The sequence below is a fragment of the Aulostomus chinensis genome, chromosome 13, assembly GCF_037954235.1.
Source record: "Aulostomus chinensis isolate RoL2024-O1b breed Wild chromosome 13, RoL_Achi_v1.0, whole genome shotgun sequence".
In the NCBI taxonomy this organism is placed as follows: Eukaryota; Metazoa; Chordata; class Actinopteri; order Syngnathiformes; family Aulostomidae; genus Aulostomus; species Aulostomus chinensis.
The window spans coordinates 13,196,500-13,214,604 of record NC_141332.1 but is presented as its reverse complement, the minus strand read 5'-3'; the positions used below and the strand labels follow the sequence as shown (position 1 = coordinate 13,214,604).

At 42.1% G+C, this 18,105-nt stretch overlaps 1 protein-coding gene and 1 long non-coding RNA gene across 9 annotated transcripts; one reads left to right on the top strand and one right to left on the bottom strand.

Annotated features, from left to right (window-relative positions):
• The first annotated feature begins 921 nt into the window (after window positions 1–921).
• Window positions 922–15,035, top strand: sh3rf2 (SH3 domain containing ring finger 2). 6 transcript variants are annotated; one of them, XM_086221407.1, is made up of 11 exons: window positions 922–1,160; window positions 1,450–1,831; window positions 4,939–5,235; window positions 6,068–6,163; window positions 7,287–7,670; window positions 12,713–12,837; window positions 12,930–13,100; window positions 13,314–13,585; window positions 13,670–13,974; window positions 14,055–14,359; window positions 14,468–15,035. In XM_086221407.1, exons 2-11 carry the CDS (start codon window positions 1,508–1,510, stop codon window positions 14,646–14,648), a joined length of 2,460 nt encoding a protein of 819 aa, XP_086077533.1. In that variant the 5' UTR covers window positions 922–1,160; window positions 1,450–1,507; the 3' UTR covers window positions 14,649–15,035. The 6 variants fall into 6 exon arrangements, with proteins under 6 accessions (XP_086077533.1, XP_086077537.1, XP_086077536.1 ...); XM_086221411.1 differs by having other exon boundaries at window positions 923–1,160; window positions 1,622–1,831; XM_086221410.1 differs by having other exon boundaries at window positions 923–1,160; window positions 1,562–1,831.
• On the bottom strand, window positions 3,512–18,077 carry LOC147250939 (uncharacterized). 3 transcript variants are annotated; one of them, XR_015118879.1, is made up of 4 exons: window positions 17,693–18,077; window positions 12,747–12,843; window positions 9,635–9,795; window positions 3,512–5,199 (listed from the first exon to the last, which is right to left on the bottom strand). It is a non-coding gene; the product is annotated as an uncharacterized LOC147250939 (long non-coding RNA). The 3 variants fall into 3 exon arrangements; XR_015118878.1 differs by lacking the exons at window positions 3,512–5,199; window positions 17,693–18,077 and adding an exon at window positions 14,081–15,273 and having other exon boundaries at window positions 9,439–9,795; XR_015118877.1 differs by lacking the exon at window positions 3,512–5,199 and having other exon boundaries at window positions 9,441–9,795.
• Between the last annotated feature and the right edge of the window lie 28 nt (window positions 18,078–18,105).

The window sequence follows — 18,105 nt, the reverse complement described above, 5'->3', positions numbered from 1 at the left end:
CGCTCTCTCAGAGCCATTTAAGTGGGCTTGAGAGGAAAGGCCTGTATCAACATTGATATGAACATGTAAATAAGTCATGGCTAATCTCTCTCTCCCGCGCGCTGTAAAAGCCATACGTACATTTTTAGAATTCCCAGAGTTGTGCTGATGTGAACCAAGTGATAAAATATTCATGTTATTTAAAAAATTCAAAACAGATGTCCTGAACTTTTGGTACACAGCCAATACGGATAAATGATTTATTCTTGACATGCAGTAAAGTATATTTAGGGTTTGAAGAAATTAAAAAAAAAAAAATATATATATATATATATATATATATATATATATATATATATATATATATATATATATATATATAGTGACTGTGCACCATCTTGAGCACCTCCCGAGCAAAGGCTAATATTTGATTATTTCTTGTGTCGACTAATATCAAGTGTAAAGAAGGATGAGGACTGTGTGCCTGAGTTTGAATACACAGGAAGGATGCTGGCTGTGGGCCACCCTCAGGTGAAGAGGAGAGGCTGCACGGTCAGTGAATGCACCAGCAGAGGGAGACCATGTCATTTGACAATGATGTACACACTGACAACACACTGCTTTGCTTTGTTTCCCCCTTTTTGTCTTCTTTTTTTTAATGAATAAAACGGGAAAACGGGTCCACACAGACAAATGAATATAAAAATAAAGACAGAAATATTGCGAAGCGTCAACAGACTTAATCGGGACGAAAATTTTAAATTTATTTAATGTTCTTTCATGAGTAAGAACTTTGTCTTGACTTGTTTTCATAGAAATAAAAGTATTTTATGCAAACCACTGACCCAACTGCCTCATTTTCCACGTCACTGAAGTAACTCAAAGTGGTGCTGAAGGGTTAAACCCAGTCAGACGACGCCGGAATCCGACACAGTTCCTGGTGAACCAGCCTGCTGGTAACAGAGGGCTTGTAACCAGTTTATCCGACACTCTTGTATACATGTGGGTTCCTCGTCGTCATCGCTTTGAAACAGTGTTTCTGTCAAGTCTCGCGCCGCCGCCGCCGCCGCCGCGCCGTCCTCTACGCATTGCGCACGATTGCGTCACGGCAACAGCAGAGAAGGAGTTACGCAGTTCTTCCTAACCGGGGTTTCTTATCTTGGCAGTCAGCTCACACATGTGTAAGTCACAGTAGATGGGTTTAGTAGATGTTGTTCCAACCAGAGCTGTGGCGGTATTTCTTCCTGTAATGTATGTTGTGCCGCCATCTTACCTGAGCCGCCAGGTGAGCGGACACCTGTAACCAGCCGCTACAGCGGCACACAGAGCTTGCACTGTCTCTTAAGTCATACCTCATAACTCGATCATATTCTGTGGGATCGCACGAAAGATAACTTGTCGTAGTTTGATTTGTAAAGGGAGAGTTTAGACTTCGTCTTTTCTGTCAACTCTCTATTCTCTGTCTTCCAGTATGGTGGAGAACGGTGTTTCACAGAGATGTCCCACAGAGAAGTGGCCTTAGGTTAAAATGGAGGAGCTTTCTGTGATAGCCTTACTGCGATGTCCTATGTGTCTGGAGCAGCTGGATGCGTCAGCCAAGGTCCTGCCCTGCCAACACACTTTCTGCGTGTCCTGTCTGCAGAGGCAGCAGGCAGCACACTCGCAGTTGCTCTGCCCGGAGTGTCGCGCTCCTGTTCCGGTCAGGACCGTAGACGCGCTTCCTGCGAACATCCTGCTGGTGCAGCTCATGGAGGGTCTACACAGCAAGAACAAGCAGACAGCCCACTACAGTGTGTCCTTCTCGGCCAGGGGCAGCGCGACAGTCAGGGAGGGTCAGCAGGAGGGCGGTGAGGTCAGTGCAGTTTATCCTAACACAACGCAGACTAGAACAATATCCTGTCCCGTTGTAAAATCTGGTAAGCCTACTTGGAAATTCTCTTTCTCGTCATAACGCTGACTGACACTGCAAAAGGATTAGCACATGGTGACGTCAGTGGGTACCAAAATAACATACAGTTACATATATAGTTCACGTATTCATATAGTCTTTTCAAGCTTGACATAGTTATTTGCTGCATTTTTTAAAAAGTAACTATTCAGCTTTGGTTTAAGTATGAATAAAATGTTTCGTCAAAAGAATTTCATATCTCTAGACAGATGAAGTTGATGAAATAACCAAATGATACACGTACCCTGCAAATTATTGAAATTGACAGGGCGAAAATAATTTCAATTTCAAATAACCTCCCAATATTTTCATAAAGAAACGTTCGGCTTATATGGGAGGAAAACATATCAATTAGGCAAGTTATCATTATGTTTAATGTAATGTTGAATGCATTAATGCAGGAATAATCATTTATTGTTTAAAACTTGAAGGAAGTGCAAGGGAGAATTGTTTTATCAAAAACTGAAATGCATGCTTACTTAACTATCATTATTATTATTATCAGTTTGTGTTTCTTACATTTCTTACTTCATACAGTTTGATATATATTTCTACATTTCTCATGTTGTCTGAAACTGCTGATTAATTCCTCCACTATCTCTAAATCACGCCTGCGCGCCTCATCTCCGATCTTTAAATTTCTTAGTCACCACTAAGTGGGATTTCACCCTGTCAGCCTCAGCGGCTGGAGAAGATTATGTCACACATCAGAAATGGAAACTGATCTCATCACATGGCTTCATCTGGGTAACTGTGGGTCATAAGTTGAGATGTATGATAAGTGTTACCGCTGTATAACATGGAGGACCCCACAGGACTCAATAAGTGACAAGAGATCTATTATCTCTGTAGACAAAAATGAAACTCAGCAACAGGAAGTAGAATGTATAACAGATCATCTTTCATCATGTAGATCCAGACCATTCAGTAGGAGTGGATCCCAGACATTTTTGCGAATATTCCAGCCTGCAGCACTGAATTGAAATCAGATTTTACACATAACAGCAAGATTCAAAGACGTAAAGGTAGAAGAGAAGACCAAGAAGACCAAAAAAAGTGATGGTAAAATGAGACTTTAATTTTATTTCGTATTCATCCATCCATTTTCCATAGCTTATCCTGTTAAGGGTTGGGGGGGGGGGGGGGGGCTGGAGCCTATCCCAGCAGCCTTCAGGTGAGAGGTGGGGTTCCCCCTGGACAGGTCACCAGTCCATCACAGGACCAACACATAGAGACAGACAAGCATTCACACTCACAGTCACACCTACGGTCAATTTAGAGTATCAATCAGCCTCGTCCCCTCTTGGTGTCTTTGGACTGTGGGAGGAAGCTGGAGTACCAGAGAGAACCCACACAGGAACAGGGGGAACATGGAGACTCCACACAGAAAGATCCTGTGCTGGAGCTGGGACTTGAACCTTATTCTGTATTCATTTAATCTCAGTTTTTACAGCGTTAGATTTCCAGATAAGGCAAAATAAATGGAAACTTTCAAATATCATGTAGGGTGTGGGTGGTATTTAATTATTTGCTGAATGTATAAAAATACATCCCCTCAGATTGAGATTTCAGATTTCCTTTATTTATCATGCACTTACATACATAAAGATACAGACTTACATTTCCCCAGGACAAGAAACAGTGCAGAACCATAAACAACACATTAAAATAACAGAATAAAGATGTAAATTAGCAACGAAAGTCTAACAAGTGCATCACTTCAGACCTTTGTAGAGGTCTCTTTTCTCTATCTTGCAGCGTCACCTAATTTAACTCAGCAGGGGTCTGAAGTTCATAAAAACGCTTCACAGTGTGTAAATCATTACGCCGTGTTCATTTGATGCGGGTGTGTTATTCTCCGAGGTGCTGAGAAACACAGAATGATTCCCGTTTAAACCGTGCACGGCAGTCAAGAGTTTACTTGTAATCCTTAACTTTGGTTCAGCCAGAGTTCAGAAAGCTCAGCCGGGTTCATGAGAGATAGTTTGTGATCATGCCGCCGTTTAGACGATAGAGACATGCTGCAGTTAAGCTCCCATCCACCATTATCCTTTCACTCAGGCCAGATATCACAAGAGTTTATATCAGTGTTAAAAAAAAAAGATAACAATCAGGAGATGCAAGACGTGTGAGGTAAAGTCGACTGTTAGCTGCTTTTATTCACCAATTGTGTTGAATTACTCAACAGCTATGTTCAAGTGCATCAGGTAATTTCTCGGCAGTATTATTTAGAGAAAAAAAGCCTCCTGAATTATTCATACCGGTACTCCTTAGCTTGAATAAAAATCATCAGTAAATGCACTGTGCTGACTTTTTTAGCACCTTTTTACTGCTCAGATCAGCACCCTAACTGATGCTGTGCAGCTGTTAAAGGTTTCTTACTCTGTGCAGATAGAATTAGTTCAGTGTCTTTTTAAATCCTTATAAAAGTAGAAGTAATCAGTGTCCCAGTATTGATTGAGGATTGTATAATATATCTAACATTTGATCTAAATCTCTTTACACAAAAACAATCAAGCTAATTTTGATCAAACATGGCGGAATGGTGAAGTTTGGTTCCAATGACGAATCCTCAAAATTATGAGCAGATCCAAAAAAGCGGGTGGATCCAAAAATGTATGTTGATTTCCAGGAAAGAGTGGGAGAAAGTGTTAACCCTTTACTTGCCTTCACTTTTCATACAAATTTTATCAGGATGTCTTCACACTAAATGAGTATTTAAAAAAAGGGGGGGGGCGTTGCATATTTTTCTTCATGACGTTCCAAGTCACAGGAGAAACCCTCATCTGCCCTATCGACTCCAATGTTAACTGAGACCTAAAAATAAGACTCAAAAGAGGAATTCTATTCAGCCAAATCTTCTGTCTCTCACAAGATGAAAACTGAGGCAACAGTGGTTATAGTGTTTGAGTAATACACTGGAATCCCTGTCTCATTCAGTAGAAACTAAGCAGTAAGCATCACCATGGCAACCTCTAACTGCAGTTGACATTTTTTTTCCCGTTCCCCAGGTTCCTGTCAGAACACCAGTACGTAACCAACAAGCAGATTCGGTGGGAGAGCTGATCCTCACGTCTGGTAACAATACAACCCCGAAGCCTAAAGTGACTGAGGACCAGCTCCACGGAAACACCGGTTACAGTGGCGGGACAGCCGTCACCGGCAGCACGCTGCAGGCCGTCAGCCAGATGCCTCAACTGCAGCCCCTCCAGCTGACACAACCGCTGGCTCTTTGCCGAGCACTGTATGACTTTAATCCCGAACAGATGAACCTGGAAGACAGTAAATATTGTCTCAGCTTCCTCAAGGTTGGACTCTCAGCTCATTAATACAGGGTATATGACCTTTTAAGGTACCAGTAAATAGTAGGTTTACCGCGATGCCTGAAATAAAGACAAGGAACTATTCTACTGTTGCACTTAATGAGTTACCTTACATGGGCCATCATCCATCACATCAACTGATATCAGACAAGCTGTGGCATCACACTAGTGGCCAGTATAAAAAATAAAAAAAAACAGAGGGGGAGGCAAGACTTGAGAAAAACTAACAGTGAATGGAGGGAAATTAGTGTTGCTTCTCAGGGAATCCCTGATACTACTGACATAAAATAGTCAATAAAAGGTTTTTTTGTTCTTTTCAGTGTTTCCAAAGCCTCTCAACTGAGACTTTTAGCCCTCTGCTGCTGTGGTGGTTATAACTTACCCTGAAGGAATTCTCAGGCAGTTATATAATGGCCTCCGTACTTGTGTGCTCTCCATTAAAGTACAGGTTGTTTTGTTTTGTTGTTGTTGTTTTTGTTGTTGTTTTTTTTTATAAATGCAGATGCCCCAATGGCTTTTAGAGTGATGCTGGTCATAGAAAGGACTGGGCCTGCAGATACAAAAGCTGCTGATGTCACTTGCTGTGGGAAAAAATGCAGGTCTTGGAGAGTTTCTGAGCTGAGTGCTCCGTCTCCAGGGCGAGCGCACTCTCCTCTAAGACCCTGGCATCCTGTGATATATGCTGTAAAGATTTCACTCTGACTTTCATCCCTTTGTCACTTTTGGCACTCCACATTCACGGCTCTGTGTGTGTGTGTGTGTGTGTGTGTGTGTGTGTGTGTGTGTGTGTGTGTGTGTGTGTGTGTGTGGTCTACAGGGAGACATCCTTACTGTCATCAGACGGGTGGATGAACACTGGATTGAAGCCAAGCTAGGGGACATAAGTGGAATTTGCCCTCTGCAATTTACAGAGGTTAGATCTTTCTTTTCCTCTCGCTCTCTCTCTCTCTCTCTTTCTCTCTGAATGAATGAATGTATGGGATAGCTTTTTTTGTGTGTGTGATCGAAGTTGACGCCTGCCGTTTGGTACTTTGTAGCTCTTTTAATGAACAAAGTCATCGATGGATGTCATTAATTCCAGGTCACTGCTAGGGTGCTACCTCCATTTCCATTCAAATCCTTGATTCATCCGTAAATGTCACTCCTGCACTGCAAAGTGCTGATGAAGAGAGCTAATCTTTGAAGCCCCGCCATGTGTGCAGAGGCTCATTAGTGTGTGACTGTGTGGCTTACTCAGGTTTGCAGAGCTTGCTTAGCTAGCTGACTTGTCATTTGTTTCCCTCTGCACTTTCTGACTCCAGGAATTAACTTCATCCACGCTGCATCTGTTCATACAGTGCATAGGTTAACGCTCAGCATGTTTACTTTCCTGACTTGTCATCTTTTTTTATTTCTAACATTCCGCCCCCCTCCTCCCCTTATTAGTCTCACTCCTCCTTCCGTGGTCATCCAATGTCTTCTCCTAAAGCTCCGCCTCAGCAGTGTTCCAATCTTTTCTACCTCTGTCCTCTATTCTTTCATCCTCCTCTCCTCTCTGAGCTTGACTCTTCCTCGTGTTGTGCAGCCAGGCGTGAAGACACAGTAATGCTTTCTCTGCTTGGGTGGCATAACAGCACATCACTGTGGTGAGTGAAAGCATTAACCCTGCCTCGCCTGTCTGTGTGCCTGCCTGTCTCTCTCTCTCTCTCTCTCTCTCTCTCTCTCTCTCTGTGCAGCTCTGTGTATCTCTGTACCTCCTGCTCTTCTCCCAGCATCAGTCAATCCCGCCTGTCTTATTGGCTGGTACTTATCCTCTTGTCTGTCTCCCTGCCTGCTTGCCTCCCTGCCTGCCTGTCCAACAAGTTGTAGGGGTGAGCTGAGTAGTGATGAGTGGGTGTATTTAGACAGCTGCTTTGCTGTTCAGTAGACACAGAGGTTGATAGGTGTTAGTAACAGGTAGGATTCGGGTTTGAGAGGATTTCTGTGATTGAGGATTGGCTGTTTCTTTCTGTTCGGATTAATCCTGTGGTTTCTTTTTTCTTTTTTCTTTTTTTTAGCCAAATTCTGTTGCTGCCAAACTCCTAGAGGGAAAGAGTCAGAGGGGGAGTGACTCAGCAGAATTTCCCCAGCGTACCGGAAACAAGGGCAAAGACAAGGCCGCCGACTCATCCAACAGGACCACACATCACCGAGCCCATCAGGTTCCAGCCAAGACCCCTGTTATCAATGCTCTCCCCCTGCACAACCAGCAGACGCAACCCCGAATCAGCGACATCAACTTTTACAAAGGAGAGTCGACCAATATCATCACGTACAGCAACTTCAATCATCAGGGACGGACTCGCATCCAATCTGTGCCCCCCACTGCTCCGGGACACTTGCATCACCCCAGAGTGAACTCTCAGCAAATTCGACGCCACTCTGACAGAGACTTGTTCCAGGTGAGTCATCTACCTTGTTGAATGCCATAACGACATGATGACATTTTGTTGCTCTCGCGGTTTCGGAGCTAAACTATGTTTGATTTTCCTGCAGTGATTTGTTGTCAGAGCAAAGAGCACAATGTGAACTAATAGAGTTTGATCCACAAGGGGATCGGGTTGTTCTCGGGGGCACAGGGAGGAAACCATGACGCGAAGCTCAAGGAATGAATGAGAACGAGAGGCATCGCCTTCAAATTGGCCACCGCATGATTAACTGGCTCTTGTTAAAACAACACAGATGTGGGGAGAAATAGCGAGATATGAAAAAATGTTGGGTTAAAGGATTCAGGGCTGGAGGTGAGCAGACCGAAACTTTCAAAGGTCTTTAATCAAGAGTCCTGGGACGTGAGCCAGGGTTTCCCCCCTGAGAGGTGAAAAGAGGTCTAACAGGGTGGGTTCTTTTTCTTCTTCCAACGAAAGGAGAAACAGGACTTGAGGGAAAGTATGTTAAAAGGCAAAACAGTGGAGCTTTAAAGAAGAAAACATTCCTTTGAGTTCAACTTTGAAAAGAATGAGAGGTGCTTAAGCTTTAAGATAAAGCCACTGACTTTCAGGAAGTTCATATTCCTTTGAGAAACTGATATGACCTCAAGTGCTAGCATTTCACCAAAGTAACTCAGAAAACTCTTAGTACTGTAGCAATACTTAGATACATTTATATATATTTTTGCATGTCAAACCAAGAGGACACACACACACACACACACACAAACACACACACACACACACACACAAACACACACACACACATATACATATGAAATAGTTGACAGAAACCAAGTAACAAAACTTTTCATGTTCAGATCTGCTCAGCATAAAACTTTTAAAGGATACGTATCGCAGCAGTTATCTTATATTTGTCCTTTCTGTGAATTTCCATATGAAAGAATGTGACAGCATAATGAGGATTGCTTCGATCCTAGCCAGCAACATAAAAGTCTCTGCACGGTTTTAATAGCCATTTCAGCAGAGCGCCCCGCCCCCTTGAGATAAAAATTTCAAAACAAAATGCAGAATTGGCAGAGGAGAAGAAGGGAGTTGGAGTATACTGGAAACTTGAGAGTGAGATCATAAAATTCAGAAAATCATTAGCCTCATAGCATAATTGCCTGTCATACTTTGGCCATATCCTCCTAACTCACCTAACTAACTAACCTATAAATTTGTTTGATTTTTTGAAAACCTTAAAATGTGACTTAGGCAATCACGCTATGAGGCTAACGAAATGGAGCAGTAATACAGGAAGGAGAAAGGGTGAGAGGGAATACTTGAAAAGAACGGAGTCGAGTGGGGAGAAGAAAATGAAAACAAGATTTGTGAGCTGCTAGAAAATGTAAATCAGAAGAAGTAGGAAGAGAAGGAAAAAGAAGAGTGGGAGGCTTGGAGAGTCCCTGTGTGTCTGCTTATCTCTCTCATGCTGATGATGATGACTCACAAGTGAAATGTGTTACATAACAGACCCCTCTCTCCCCTGCCTTCAAACTCCTTCCTCTTCACTAAGCAGGTAACACTCCCTCGCACATCAGTGGGCCAGTAATAGCAGGAGAGCCTCACTCTTCCCTTCTTAAAGAAGGAGCATGGAGGGGTGGGGGGTGGAGGTTTCGGTCCCTCCCCATGCTGATGCTGAGCTCTCTACTGACCGGAGCAGCATGTTGGCTATTCTTAGCGCTGCACCCCATCAGCTGTCACCTCTGGCTCAGTGAGAGGTGCAGCTTTCCACTGACTGTGGATGAAACAATTCATATTAGTGGTGTGAATATTGTCACGGTTATGTAAGATGAGGATTCAGGATAGAACAGAGCCGAGAGCAAAAACACCTTCAAACACAACAAGGAGTTCAATTCACCGGTACATCAACAAAAACTTTATTTGTGTAACATCGAAGCCTCTGAATCTGACTATTTAACAAACTCCATTCAAACCTTTTAAGGCTTAGACGCCCCCTCGCAGGTGCAATTCAGGTCTCTCCTCCTCTCAGCTTTGTTGCAGAGCGGTTTTATCATTGTCAGTGCAGCCGAGATACTTGACAAAAGCAGGCTTTTGAAGCCAGAGGGAAGTAACTCTCCAAGCAATGTCCAGTATCCTGTGAGGAATATCCAAAAGTAACAAAAATACAAGTCAGATCACAAGTCCAACACATCAGATGATATTTACAAGACCGCTTCTAATTGATTTTTCATTAAGAGTTCTTACAGTCCTGAGAAACCTGAAAAAGCCATAGAATTTGAAAATGGCAAGTTCCAACCAAGCCTGAAAAAGTTTTTGAATAGGAAGCCATCAAAATTATGGAAAAGTCATGGAAGTTTGCTTCACAAATACTCAAATATTCGAGCTTATGTGGTAAAGTTCATGTTTTTTGCAATTATTCTAATTGAATTTAAGTTAAGAGACTGTATAGTTACGATAATTTCCCCTGAAAAGCTTGAAATGATATGGAATTTATTGGCAACACTGTACTAACACGTTACTAACTCTTATTTTAATGTTGCCGTGCTGTGAGTGTCTGTGTGGAAGGCCATACGATTGTATATTCCGAATCGGGACGTTACACCTCAGTACTCATGTTGAACATGTGGTCCCTTTTTTGTTTTTTTTTTCATATTTCAAACTCAGTTTCGCATGATGAAGTGAAGAAAGGAAAGATGGATAGTAGGAATATCTCAACAGCAGGAGCAGGTTTCTTCATTGATTAGTCAGCTTTAATTAGGCTGTCAGGGAGCTTCACATCATAAGCTTTACAGTATTAATTGTGACTAATAGAATTCCAGCACAGGTCCTGTGGAGTTCAGTTATCACATAATTCTCAGGAGTTCTACGACTCCGATCTGGAGTTAGTCAGAACAATTACAGTGACTTTTCTTGACAATACCATTTTGTGTTCGGCACACAGCGACGATATTCCAGAGTGTCCACAGAATTGTTTTCTTCTTTTTCGCTTTTGTGTTATTTTTTTCATTCAAAATTTTACATCAACAAATGCGAAGGGCTTATTGTTCAACTCACTGCATAAGTTTTATTTATTTATTTTTTCTGCAATTACTATTTTAATTGCAAACTACATTTTTAATTTATACTTTTGTATTCTGAAGTCTTTTCCCCCCTGATTTAAATAAACGCTATTTACAAAAAGTTAACAACACCTAAACATCTGATAAAGACTGAACATCAGGACCCTCACCAGGGGATGATTCATTGCAGGGCTTCCGTATTATACTGTATAAGTTTTTAATCAAGTTTGCATAAAAACATGCAATTAACTGTTTTTAATGAGATGAGATGAGTTTTTAAGAGGTATAATAATTCATACGATTATCAACTTTACCAGCGTTGTCAATAGTGTCTGTCAGCGTGGTTTTTTAAAAAAATCTCTTCGCATTTTCGACAAACTTAGTGGAGGAGTGTAGTGTGGGCCAAGGAAGAATCCATTCATTATGAGGGTGGATCCATTTAATTTAGATTTTTTTAAAAAAACATTGACCTTTGCAGAGTCCTGCACTGTCCAAGTACCCCTGAAATAGTGATTTATTCATATACTAAACATTAAACTCCTTCTAACCTCTGTACAAAACGGTCTTACTTTAATCGTACACTTTATGTGGATTATTTTGGTAATATATGACATTAGGAGTTATAGTTTATGCCTGTATATTAAGACATTTATTTGCTGCTTGCCCACTATAGATAACCTCTATTTAAATATAGCCGCTGCCACCACTGGGTCACTGCACCTGGCCGTTGCGTGACTACAGCTTGACTCAGAAAGGCTCTTTGTATCTGATGGAACACAAACCAAGAATAGAAAAAGGACACCGAGTAATGAAAAGGACTAAATCATTTAATACGTAAAAAAAATAAAATAAAAAAAGGCTTCTTTTTTGCTGCATTACTTACAGGAAGATAGAACCGCTATGCTGTTCATAGATGACAAGTAATTGCCCTTTTCCTGTCTGAGGTTTCTTTCCTTTTCCCTTTTCTTTACAGTAAAGGTGTTACAAAGGAATAACAGCAAAGACAGGAAGCTCTAACTACTCTTGCTTTTCCTGCTATGAATGTCAGAAGAAGAGTCATGGACAAAGGAACTATAGATGGCAGCGATTCACATCCATGTGCTTTCCTATTGGAGGGAAGGCTTGTTTGTCTTCAGGACATCCTAACTTTATCTCCCTTTAATTCTGCCTCACAGCACTGCTTTTGACAGGGGAGATGATGCTTGTAGCAAAAAAGCAATTATGACTTGCTTTGTGTTTGTCTGAGGTACAGTGTGAATGCGTGGCAGCTTAATGGCGGAGGAACTGTAGAACCCAGGCATGTACTGTACGCAGGAAAGCATTAACTCACTGGCTTTAAGCACTAGTTGACTAATGGTGTCATAAAAAATATATATCTCACTGCGGACATAATAACCACTGGGAAACTTATTGTAATGGTAACAAAAAGATAATGTCACATGTTAGTTTAGAGTGGAAAGGCGTTTAAGTAATTAGGTAATTATGAAGTTTCACTCTGTGGCCTTAAACGGTTTGAAGACACACCTGAGCGTCCCTCCCTGCCTGCTAGACGCTGGCGGCGTCAGGCCTGACTCACTGCTTGAAAGCCTGGGTGATTTTCTCAGCTCTCAGCTTTAATGAGAGTCTCCACAATATATGCATTTGCATTTCTGTATTAATCGACCTAGAGCTATGCATCTCAAATAGTTTGATGTAAAATAGAGAAGGGATGTAAATTAAAGTTATAAAAACACACGAAGTGAGCCGAGGAACAAAGCAAAGACGTCACCAGGGTGTTACTCGCTGAAAAATGCTGTGAATCATACGCCATAGCTTTCTCAGTCACCTTATCTTTACAGCTTCAGTGTAAATAGCCTCCAATCATGTAAAGGTAGTATTTGAGACACCGCCAAGTTTTGTAATTACTTAAACTCTGTACTGCTCTGTATCCCCCAGTTTCACCATCACAGTCGAAATTTTGTTCTGAGAGATTTGGGATCAATCTCATTACAGAGTGTGAAGAAGATGAGTAACCCAGAGAACCCACCCAACATCTCTATGGCTCTGTTGAACCCCCAGATGTCATCTTCCTCTACAGACAGCAAGAACTCTTCCACGCAGCAGCTCTCAATCAGTGTGTGAGTCTGTGTTTAAAAAAAAAAAAGAAAAAAAAGAATAATGTCACAGGCGTAACATGCGAATATAGTAAACCTCCTGTGTGCCTCCTTAGGTGCGCCGTCCTGTACTCCTATAAACCACGACGTCCAGAGGAGTTGGAGCTGAGGAAAGGAGAGATGGTGGGAGTGTACGGAAAATTCAAAGAAGGCTGGCTGCGTGGGTTGTCTCTTAGAACGGGCAAAGTGGGCATTCTGCCTGGCAACTACATCACTCCTGTCCTCAGGTGAAAAGCATATGATCCCTGACTGTACTGTATGAAATTTGGACAGTAAATTAGTGTGGACAGGAAGACATGCCATCATGTGTTTATTCCAGTGACTCATGACTCAGAAATAGAAAGCTGCACAGAAATTTATGCATCTGGCTTCAGAAAACTGCAGTATAACATGATGTAAGTACTTTAGCTTATACTAATTATCTAACTGCCTCAATGCAGAACATCAGCCAGAGTCCTGGAGACCAAAGCAGCTCATACGTCCTCACAGCACAGCACAGTTGGTGGAAAGAAGCCAACAGCTGCCAAGAATCCTGCTGTGGTCCTTGCTTTTGATAGGGTAAGCACTGATGGAACGATATACTCGACAGGACAGGTCCCATCTATGCCAAATGGAGCACAGCACGCAATGTCATCCTCTGGCACTGGAAAATCATCCTTCTACGGGACATCGCAAGGTTGGGAGACAGTTAGGCGCATCTTTAACCCACACAGTGAGTGAAATCCCTCCTCCTCTACTTACATTGATGATTTCAGGATTTTTTTTTAATTCACCTAATTTATAAATGTTCTTTCAGGATCAAACCCGTTCAGCCATTCCTCCAATTTGAATGTCCCGTCCAACTCGCAGCACTTTGCACAAGTTCAAGCATCCGGCTATTCCCCTGCCCTGCAGCGGAAGAAAAACAGTAGCGTTCTGTCCAAAACTGCCAGACCGCTGGGCTGGATGACTGAGCCAGCAGCGCTCTCTGCTGCTGCTGCCCTGAAAGACAGGAACTTCACCACCTACCACGAGGCAGCCCTGCAGCAAGACAGACACCATTCCAGTGGCCCTCACTCAATTCTAGTCCGACCTGATGCACACAAGAACAATACAGACAAGGTAATTTAATACTCTTGATGTCTTGAATTGTTTTTGTTGGAGGTTACATAATTCAGCTCAAATTACTGTGTGTTCTCTAGCCTGCGAAGTCAGTGCGATTCCTTACTGAGGAAGACTCCCCCACTCCAAGACTTAGGACTTCCTCCTGGTCCTCAGGAAATCAGGTTCCTTCCAACAGCAACCCTGGACCCCCTCCACTAGAAGTGTGGGCCCCATCTCTCACCCTTGGAAGAGACGGACCTGGAATTATTCTCAAAGAAGGAAAAACGCCTATGCTCAGGAAAGGCCTTGAAACAACCCTGTCAAATCTAAATTCTAACCCTCAAAAGCTAATATCATCACAGCCGTCCCTTTCAGCCGTGTCAGCTCAGTTCAGCCCCAGCAGGTATGTTGGATTTGTGTTCTCTAACCTAGACAGCACTGATTAATGAGCTGACACTGTTTATGGGCTCATGATTATTTTTTTGTGCTTTTTTTCCCCCCTCCCTCTCAGACACAGAGTTACCGCAACACATTTAGCCCAGACGGACTCTGAACTCAGTCTGCTTCAAGGAGAGCTCGTCCTCGTCCACAGACCTCGACCTGACGGGCGGGTTCTGGTTACTCAGGAGAGCAGCGGTCAGACAGGCTTGTTTCACAGTTGTGTTCTTCAAGCTCTGGAGAGACTCAGCTGATTGCGCAGTGATATTGGAGTAGTATATTTTGATATTCCCTGTGTTCAAAGCCCGAGCCTTCTGAACAACATGATGCGTGTTATGGTCCAAAGGTTATTACTGCCAAATGACAATCCAATGAAAGTGGAGTTTATTTTTGTCCTGAGAACATATCAGTGTGATTAAATTCCCAGAGATATTTTTTGTGTCCTTCAATGTAAATGTGCATGTATGTAACACATGTACGATTTTTAACATTTTGCACAAAAACCCACTAAATGGCTTTTCCCTGTTAATACCCATGTTACATGCATCGGTGAGTGCCTTTGTCAAAGCCCGCAAAGAAAACTACATTTAGAGCCATTCTGAGGTAAAATAACTGTAATAACTGGAAATAAACTATACTTGGAGAAAATTAATATTTTGTTGTCTCTCTTTAGTTTTCAAATTGGGGGGGAAACAATCTATTAAACTGGCGTAAAGGCTGCACCAATTCATTCATTGGATGCAAGTGTACAGAATTCTAAAATATAAGCAAGATAAAGGACTACTTTACCCAAATAGTGTATTTTACCCCTCAAGTACTCACAAATATGTGTCTTGATCTCACAGTTTTTTAACCCTCTCTGCATCACTTCTGTCTGAATCAGAAAGTAGAAAGAGTCAGCCACGTATATTGAGTATGAAGCTAATGGCGACTTCGCACTAACTGTTTAAAAACTGTCAAACGCATCAACCCAGATAATCTACATCTTTATCCAGTTGTATGCTCAATAATCTACGAGTAAATTTAATTTGAGCAAAAAACGAACTAAATATAACAGTTTTGGTTCAGTGACTCCATGAACGAGCATGTAGCTTGACTTCAATGGAGCCGACACATTCGCGTTCCTTTGTGCTAGGCACAAAGCACCAAACTGGAAGTGTTTTAATTTGGTTTTGTCTCAAATTAAAATGTTTGTAGACGACTGAGGATACAGCTGGATGTCAAAAGATTTGGATTAAACAAGAACTCAAATTTAAGAGTTTGTAAACGGATGTATTTGGATAGTTATGCTGTTTTTATTTTGTCAGTCATCAGTGGTTTCAAGCTAAATATAGGTAGCTGTCGATTTCTGACTTCTGGAATCACAAAAGTGTAATGCAGCATGGAAAAAATGTCTTCTTGACCTCTAGATGTGTAGCCAGGGCAAAATTAAATATTTTTGTTGATGTTTCACTTGATTGACACAAGAACCTTTTAGCAACCTGCTTTACTGTAATGTAAATAAGACTTGTTCTTGGCAAATATGCACCACTAAAGCATGGCATCAACGCCTGAAGCATATAAAGTGGTTATTACGTGATTTCTCAACCTTGAGGCTCTGGCTCAAAGAGGGCCTGAATGTCAAAACTGGACTTTATAAGATTGCTGTCACACATATCAAGGCACAGGTGTAGAAACAAAGAAACACTCTAAATAAAATCAGGTTTGGTCTTTGAAGCATTATCGTCCCCCCGTGGACCCAAATGTCATTTCGCCACATCTAAGACTGTATCCCACAGAGTCAGAGGGCCAAAATCTCTCTCTTTTACTGTCATTAAAGCCCCTATTGCATTTATGATGTCGGAATTATCAGGAATACATATTTGAGCGTTTTTGTACCACAATGTGCCACTGACGACATAGATATTTCTGAGAAGAGTGTCTAAAATGTGGTCATTATAAAGGATGCGAGGACATTGAATTAAAAAACAGGAGGAGCAGTTCTTCAAGTCGGAAATCAGGTTAAGTTGCAGACACTTGAGGACTGATAATGGCTCGGTGCAGGGCGCCACACAAATCATCTTAAAGGGCTGCTGGCTTATTGACAAAGGCAGAGGAGGGCTGGAAAACATGTGACGTGCGTCAGAGATGGAGCTCGATAGCTGGTGATCTTCCCACTGGCCATGGACAGGGAAGGATGATGACAAGAGAATCTCGGTCTGGAGGTTGGCTGGGATGGCCAATGGCAGAACTAGAGTAAGTTGGGATTTGGCAGGCGTAGCTGACAAATAAGGGCTAACTGAGTTGGTGTCAGCAGCAACGGACAAAGACTGGAGACAACCATCTGCTATGTCGAGGGGGGGTGTGAATGTGTGACCACTTTTCATTTTGTGAAAGACTAAACTGGTCTGGTCTCCTTCAGCTTTCTCTCTGCCTGCCTCAGGCTTCTGACTCTGAAAAATCTTATTTGACAACTTGCCAAGGGACTTGTGCACATGTGGCTTTATGCCCTTGTTTCTATTTGAAAACCTTAGTTTCTATTTCCTCCTTAGGCTGTAAGCAGATTTCCTCGATTTCCATAAATTTTTAATTTTCCTCCAAACCAGATTGGAAGTGGTCAAGAGAGTCTCCTGTGGATTTAGATAAAGCTCTGCTTCTCATCAAACAGGTGTGGCAGCAATGTTCAGGGCAATTAAAGGAGCCATTTCCATTGTTCTGAGCACCTTGGCAACAAGTATTCTGTCCACGTTAATACTCACTAATGAGACGATGTATCTCTGAGATAAGCCAAGGGTTGCCCATCTCACAGACCTCTACTGGGTCTATCTGCACAGGAATGTGGAGAAACTCAGCTGAGTGCAGACAAACACTTAAAAAGTGTTAGCACAAACCCCAAACTTGGGTTTCAGTGTCTTTTATCAGAGGACTGAATGGGAGGAATGAAGAGTTAATAGAGACACTCATTCTGACAGTGACTCAAGTTAATACAAACATGAAGTTGTTTTCTGTGTATTTTTATCACAATGCACTGAGTAAACTGCAGTATAAACTACAATGAATGTAGAAACCTATACTCTTCACTGTTAATGTTTTTTGCATCCCAAAGGAATGAGGGTTGTTAAAATATTGGGAATATACTTTAGAGCATTAGAACAGCTTTATGTTCACACCTGCACTCATTAAAACCATGGTGTCTCCACAGCTCATCTATCCATATTCTTCCACTTATCCTTTTATGGGTCACGAGGGGGCTGGTGCCTATCCCAGCAGGCTTCGGGCCAGGGCCAACACATATAGACAGACAACCAAGCACACTCACAGCATGTCTACGGTCAGTTGTATCCAATCGGCCAAGTGCCCTCTTGATGTCTCTGGATTGTGGGAGGAAGCCAGAATACCAGGAGAGAACCCACGCAGGTACAGGGAGAACATGCAGACTCCATACAGAAAGATCCGTGGTGGAGCCAGGGCTCGAATCCAGAACCTTCTTGCTCTGAGGCGACAGTGCTAACCACTGCACCACCATATGAACAAAATGTATATTCAAGTAACTTCTGTTTCAATAGCATTGTAAATTACGCTTTAAATTACTCTTTATCATGATCGTAAGTCATCCTTTTTGTAAAGAAAAAAAGAAGGATTATCATCCCGCTGGTTGTAGAATACATTGCGGGGCTGTTGAAGTTGTATCTCGGTTCGAGTGTATCCCCAATAAATACAGGAAATTCACTT